The 7848-nt window shown below is 38.8% G+C and overlaps 1 protein-coding gene across 3 annotated transcripts in view; it reads left to right on the forward strand.

Annotated features, from left to right (window-relative positions):
- Nucleotides 1–3110, forward strand: part of Galk (N-acetylgalactosamine kinase) — an 81390-nt gene extending 78280 nt beyond the window's left edge. For 2 of the 3 annotated variants that reach the window (XM_068229214.1, XM_068229212.1), the window contains one exon: nt 2788–3110. In XM_068229214.1, the coding sequence (XP_068085315.1) occupies nt 2788–2962 (175 nt within the window). In that variant the 3' untranslated portion in view covers nt 2963–3110. Of the gene's footprint in view, nt 1–190; nt 2726–2787 lie in introns of those variants that run through there. The other variant, XM_068229213.1, reaches the window with a different exon arrangement.
- The last annotated feature ends 4738 nt before the right edge of the window (nt 3111–7848 follow it).

Genomic DNA, 7848 nt, shown 5'->3' on the forward strand with positions numbered 1-7848 from the left:
GATAATGAGAAACCTCAGAAAACCATCTTCAAGGCTGCCGACAATGGGGTTCAAACCCACAATCTTCCAAATGCACACTAACAGCTGCACTGTCCAAACGCCAGCTTGCTCAGTACATGAAATCTTATCTAATTCTTTTTCATAGCATTTATAGTGTTCTTCATATTTTGTTGCTCTCTCATTTATTTAGATGGGGAGGATGTGCCGTTACACTGACTACTAAAGAAAATGCTGCCAAATATACCATGTTATTGAAGGAAAAGTTTTACTCTCAACAGAGTAGGTTCCTTGCTACTTTGGGATTGAGTTTTTACCTCTTGCAGTTGTTCTGGTACCGGTATTCAAATCCCTGGCAGTTTGCTTAAATGCAAGCATCTCACAAACAATCCATTTCTATTAAAGGACTGTAACAGATTAGTTTGTAAAGAGGGAGCAGTGTCTTAATGTGAGAAAGTATAGGATAAGAAGAAAGCTGGACAAGGCATAAAAGGGAAAAGACATAAGGTAAAGACGAAAATATGTTGTTAAAGACTGGGAACATAGGACTAACAACAAGACTGAAGATCTGTCAAACTGGTCTGTCAGTGAGAGTTGTTTGCCCTCCCTCTTGATGAAGTTGAGAAGTAGAAGGATCTGTACTGGGCTGAGTAGCTCAGACAGTTGAGGCACTGGCTTTCTGACCCCAACTTGGCAGGTTCGATCCTGGCTCAGTCCGGTGGTGTTTGAAGGTGCTCAAATATGTCAGCCTTGTGTCAGCAGATTTACTGCCATGTAAAAGAACTCCCATGGGACAAAATTCTGGCACCTTGGCATCTCTGAAAACCGTCAAAAGTAGTTAGTAGGCGTAAAAATAACATTATTAGGGTCAGTAGAGTGCCCATCTATCTTAAGACAGCAATGTATGAAGATTGTTCTTGTGTGTTTTCATGTTTAATCTTGCCTCCTCTTTCTATTGCTCCCTCTTTCCATATCTTTCATTGTGTTAATCCAATTTGTCTCTCTGTCTTTCTCTCTGAATTCTGTTTATGATCATAGTCTTATTGTTAAATACATTAAAAGTTAAATTATAGATCATCATCATAACCGTAACACTCGCTCGAGCTCCACTTTAGCTATTCCTCTTCACCATTTTTCTGTGTATAATAAATCTTTTATTGTAACCGGTTCCAGGCTTTGGAATTCCCTGCCAGTAAGTGTCAGGGGCATTGACTCTTTCCTCAAATTTAAAATATCTTGCCGAGATTTCCTGTTGAGAGTTACCGATTGAAGTGTGTATTGGTGTGTATTGTGTGCGTGTGATTGGTAATTGTAAAATTAAAAATTGTTTCTGTTAGTTTTATACAGGGTGAAGCGAAATTCGCGTACTCGGGTGATTCTGCGCGACTCCTCACATGTCAGCAATAAAAAAATGTCTCTCACAAAAGTTCGTCCTGCGAATATATCCGGGAGAAAAAGGACATTGAAGAGTGGCAATCTGGCAACACTGTAACCACATGTAGGGTAACTACCCCTGTCAGCACGTACTAGTCGTGCTGTACAGTTGGTGCAGTGGATAGAGTTTTGGGTTAGCATGCAGGAGATCGAGGGGTTCTATCCTGGTTTGAGGCGTATGTTTTTTATTTTGTTAATGTAGTCCAGGTGGTATGGTATCTGGCATCTTAATCGTCAACAGCGCGCCCTCTAGGAACCATTTGTACGTACATACTACGATCTTAGAAATGCACGAACATTCGTTTTCATTGGTCAGCTTTGAAATGAAATGTCGTATGGCTTTTAGTACCGGGATATCCCAGAACGGGTTCGGCTCGCCAGGTGCAGGTCTTTCTATTTAACGCCTGTAGGCGACCTGCGCGTCGTGATGAGGATGAAATGATGATGATGACAACACATACACCCAGCCCCCAGGCCATTGGAATTAATCAATTAAGGTTAAAATCCCCGACCCGGCCGGGAATCGAACCCGGGACCCTTTGAACCGAAGGCCAGTACGCTGACCGTTCAGCCAACGAGTCGGACGGTCAGCTTTGAAAGACGCCCTTTCTACGTCGCACCACTTCATCTACTAGATGCGTTACAATGTGTTCAACGTTACTAAATTTTGTAAATGTAGAATACATGTGACCTAAGAACGGTGTCTTACTGTATTACAGTATGTAATGTCCAATGGAAATTAGAAAATAAAAAAATTGCGCCTCAACCCAGGATCGAACCCTCGACCTCCGGCATGCTAATCCAAAACTCCATCCACTGCACCAACTGTACAGCACGACTAGCACGTGCTGACAGAGAAAGTTACCCTACATGCGGTTACAGTGTTGCCAGATTGCCAATGTTCAACGTTCTTTTTCTGCCGAATATACTCGCAGGACGAAATTTTGTGAGAGACATTTTTTTATTGCTGGCATGTGAAGAGTCACGCTGCGACGCCCGAGTGCGCGAATTTCGCTTCACCCTGTATAATGTAAACGTAAGGATAGTTGATAAATGTGTACATTGTGTGTGTGCAAGTGTCTGTGTGAGATAGAAAAGAGGACTGAAGTAACGAGCTAATAAGCTGCATATTGTGTGGGTGTGTAACTTAAGCTTAATTTAGGAAATAGTATAATTAGTAATAGGCAACCTTAATATTATTTGTTGTATTGTGGTTAAGTGTAAGAGAGGGCCGTATGCCCTAACTTTGCCACATGAAAGAAGCCATAATAAATAAATAAATAAATAAATAAATCTAATTCTTTTTCGTAGCATTTATAGTGTTTTTCATATTTTGTTGCTCTCTCATTTATTTAGGTGGGGAGGTTGTACCGTTACACTGACTACTAAAGAAAATGCTGCCAAATATATCACGTTATTGAAGGAAAAGTTTTACTCTCAACAGAAGCTGAATAACCAAACTATAGATACACTGGTGTTTGCCACATCCCCAGGAGAAGGAGCACGGATATATAAAACTATTAGTTCTTAATGAATATTATCTCTTAAATAAGTTTATAGTTCTAGCTTTAAATAGCATTGTACCATTCATTGATTCATTTATTTATTTTGCTGAGTGGACTATGTATTTGCTTTTTTTTTTTTTTTTTATGTAAATAAAATATTCTATAAGTATTGTACACCATTTGTAGCATGTGCTTATTGTTTTGACAGTTGTGCCTCCCGTTACAGATGTTACAGTTTCTGAAACTAGCTTTAAACAATAGTATTACTGACCAAGCACAACGCTGAATCGATGATGCCTGTAGTCTAAAGGGGTCCAAAATCCAAGTCATCGTCCCCTCATAATGGTACTTATTGCTAGGAAAGTAGAACCATGATATTTTTTCTGTTGCGGTAAAAATCAAAAGTAGCGTAGACTCACTGTATTCCACACATTATGATACCACTCGCAAGTATTGTACATCGTACAGGTAACACAGACCTATGGTGTTTCTCACATAATGGCGCAACTCACAGGCAACGCAAACCCATGGTGTTCCTCACCTAGGTCTACTAATCATGGGCACCGGTATTCCCGTGGTGTTCCTCATGTAGCGGGTACTAATCACAGGCAACGCAGACCCACGACATTACTGATATAGTGGTACTAATCACGGGTACTGTAAACCCCCACTCTCTGCTGCTACGTTAGGAGCAGGAGCCCAGAGGAGTGGGATAGGAAATGTACTAACACAAGAAGAAAAACTGTATTCGCCTAGAAAGACAGTCAGCTAGCACAGGACATAAAGTAATTCTATTTTTCTGGTGCTCTTAAGGCTATTCACTCACACCAGGCAAATGCTGGGGCTGTACCTTAATTAAGGCCACGGCCGCTTCCTTCCAACTCCTAAGCCTTTCCTATCCCATCGTCGCCATAAGACCTATCTGTGTCGGTGCGACGTAAAGCCCCTAGCAAAAAAAAAAAAAAAAAGGCTATTCACTTGAAATGTCCGGCTTCATGGCTAAATGGTTAGCATGCTGGCCTTTGGTCACAGGGGTCCCGGCTTCGATTCCCGGCAGGGTCGGGAATTTTAACCATCATTGGTTAATTTCTCTGGCACAGGGGCTGGGTGTATGTGTAGTCTTCGTCATCATTTCATCCTCATCACAACGCGCAGCTTGCCTACGGGAGTCAAATCGTAAGACCTGCACCTGGCGAGCCGAACATGTCCTCGGACACTCCCGGCACTGAAAGCCATACACCATTTCATTTGAAATGCATGATGCTGAAGAATGTGCAATTTCATCAGATTTTCAAAATACAATAATTATTACACCAATACACTAAATACGCTAATTGTTAGTAATAACAATTTCTCATTCCTTTTTAATATTCTCAAATTGACACTTTTCTTTTAGGGAAATGCCTGGACAGCTGAAATTTCTTCATACAAAGTTCCAAGAATGGCCTGCAAACTTCATTAAGATCAATTTTCTTAGCATGTGGTTTCTCTGAGTTCTCAACTTATGTTCCATTCTTGTCTGCCTTTTCACACTTTTTGGATAGTTTTCTCACACTTTCTCACTGCTTTTGCTGCACTGCAAATGTATTTCACTTTTTCACAGTTGTTTACAGAGGCTTCCAGCAATCAATGTGCAAAATGTATTGTGCTGATTGATTCTTATCAGCTCTTCCTAATGACAGAACCCTAATACATGAGGTAAGGTTTCAAACTTGTCACATCTTTTGCAACAGATAGATACCGTAGATAGGTGTTTGGTCATTCTGGCTGTCCTACAGTATTATTTGGCCTTTGTAAAATGGAGGCAACACTCAAATACACAGACTTCATCCTCCATTGTTGTAAATTTTGCATACACTGTCAGAGGCTCGGTGGTGGATTTCTGAATTTTAGTACAAACCTTGATATTGCTTTCAAAATTCCAAAACTGGAGTGGCACATCACCAAACCATGTGAGCAAATTCTACAGCTTAAAGTGAAAGATGGACTGATACGTAAGGCAATGTGTATAGAGCTCTGGCAGCACGACTACATTTGAAGCAAAAGCTGATTGGATCATGTGTTCCTCCCACTAACTGATGGGGAGTGTCATGGAATTTACTCAAGCAACTGGCTGTCACCATTATTGTTTATTATATTGATGGATGAAATTATAAAACGTGTAAAGCAGTATCAGTAGTGATGAAGTGAATGCTTTGGTATTTGCAGATGATGTGGGGAAAGGGAGAAAAGGAAGTACAACGGAGACTGGACTTTTGGAATGAAAATCTGAAGGAGTTTGGAATGGTAATTTAGTAAAAAGAAAACTGTAGTCATGCACTGTGGAAAAGAGAAAAAGAGAACCCAAGTGAATATAGACGGAAAACAGTTAGAGAATATAGAACAGTTTACATATCTGGGTACCATTATTAATGGAAGAAATAAAATCAACCCTGAAATTAATAACAGACTAAGTAAAGGTACAACATTTCATCAAGTCGGAGAGCTTTTATGGGATGACAAAGTACCCAAGAGACAAAATTAACATTATATAAACAGTATTTCATACCAATTATAACATACGGACTAGAAACACTGATAACTAATAAGAGACAAGATAGTAAGATCCAAGCAATAGAAATTAAGTTTTTAAGAACATCGGTTAAAAAGACAAGTAGAGATAGAATCCAAAATATTAAAATCGGAGAACAGTTAGTACAGGACATACAGGAAACAAGACCGAGATAGTCCGGACATGTAAAAAGAATGGGAAAGGAGCAGGTAGCAAGAAGGGAATTAGAAAGAAAAGTTAGAGGAAAGAGACCAGTTGTAAGACCGAGAAGAAGGTGGATGGATCAGATTTGGAAGGACATTAGAGAAGCGGGATTGAATGTGGCAGAAGTAATGGAGCAGGAAAAGTGGAAGGATGAAAAGAAGTGGAGGAGGCTATTTAATCACACCCAGGCGATTGAAGGACATTGATGATGATGATGATGATGATGATGAACTGGCTTCTTACAGCATCAGAAATTCTACGCAATACTTTCTTCTACAGGCTTCCAGAAACACTTTCAGAACTTTCTACTGCATTTTCCACTGACGCTATGTTGTCGGCTATTTCACAACATTACATGCGTACCACCAGCTTGTTTCAAGTGAAACTTGTATGAAATCGATGTTTTGAATACTTATCATTCTCTTTCACTTAATAAAATTATGACTCAAACATTTGAAACACTGTAAGGCCCCATTCACAATGCAACCGTAAACTTAAGGACGTAATGTAACCGTAAAATTTGTGGTATTCACAATGCTTGAACGTAAGGGTCGGGTTTTAGGCTATCTCGCAGTTTTATATTTTCATACTTCGATTGATCAAACAACGTAGTAGCGGAATTCATATTACTTAAAACATCTCTTGGTTTGCTCCTGGGAGCTGGGTACATGAAAAGGCGAACTAAACAACCGTGCAGAAAATGGGTTCATCACTTGGTTATCTCAGGACGATTTCAGTAATCTTCTGTAAGAAATGTCCCTCACCAGTTTGTTTTGTACATGTGGATGAAACCTGAACTGTGACACTATCTTATGATTTGATTCCCCTTTCCTAATAAAAATAAGTGTAAGGTCTCCTTTACTGACATCTATACACCTAGCTATCCACTCCGATATGTTTGATATCGTTTTTTGAAAACTAGTAGTCTGTCATAATGTTAGGAAATATATAGGGACACTGTTTTATCTACGACAGGGTTGCGTCTCGCCCGGTCGTCAGCGCTGCGAGCTTGTCTCCCGCCATTTACCGTCAGATTTCATTGCTACAGCATATTTATTTCCATATATCCTCTTTTGGCACAGCGTCTTTGTAATTCTTTTTCCTTTTATCATACATACACACAAAGATTATTTTGAAAGAAAATTACAAGTGTTTCGTCGAAAGAAGTCATTATATTGAGCACACAATACAATGTTTACATCTGCTCTGACTGGCTGGTTCTTAAACCTAACATAAAATTAACCACAAGAGCTTAGAGTTTGCAATCCCTTAATTTTATGGACTCGCAGTTAAGTTCATTGTGAATGGTTCCATCAGATAACATGTCTGCAAACTTCTAAGTTAATGTTAATTTTAAGTTTATGTTACGTTACATTTGCTATGTGAATGGGGCTAATCTTCTTGCCACTGTTACATGATCATATAAACTAAATTGATACTCAGAATCCTTGGTCTCGGATTTGAGATTCGCTTGACACCGAGGTCACGATAGGACCTTCATTTTAATTACTTATTAATGTCAAGTTGCCAATAAAAAAATAAAAAATAAACCACATTGGTGGTTTTACCACTACGATTTGTCTGTACATTGCTTAGGTGTTATGAATATATTTCTGGGGTTTAGGACGCAATTTCAAATTTGTGACTTTGGCAGTAAAATCTACTAGCCTTAAGAATTTCCAACATTAACCGAAGTGAAAATTACAAAGCTTGCACATTTGTGCATGGTAACAGTATCTTGGTTTTTCTGAAAGAATTTGGTTCTAATAAATCTGTGAAGGTATAATATTAATTTGCAGCACTTTTTATTACAGATACATTCAATATTTATTAGGAAAATCTACAGCTATTATCAATTGGTGGACTTGCCCAATAATTTTGGTAAGCTGGCAGTCCTAACACCTACCAACATCTTTGATGAGCAACATTGTGCTTACTGCCTATTAAAATAAAAAATATTAATTTTAAAAATTAATTTGCTTGCATTTTACTTTTTTTATGTTTTAATACTGCTCTCTGCCTGTTGCATTCTTCCTGTAAAGGATATATTGTACTTTGTCTATTGAGCAAACAACACAAATATTAAGTTTTGATCTGTACTTCTACAGTCCAGAATACTATAAAAGCCTAGAATTTAGGAATTATGGAAAAATATTA

Source organism: Anabrus simplex, chromosome 9 (genome assembly GCF_040414725.1).
Source record: "Anabrus simplex isolate iqAnaSimp1 chromosome 9, ASM4041472v1, whole genome shotgun sequence".
Classification (NCBI taxonomy): domain Eukaryota; kingdom Metazoa; phylum Arthropoda; class Insecta; order Orthoptera; family Tettigoniidae; genus Anabrus; species Anabrus simplex.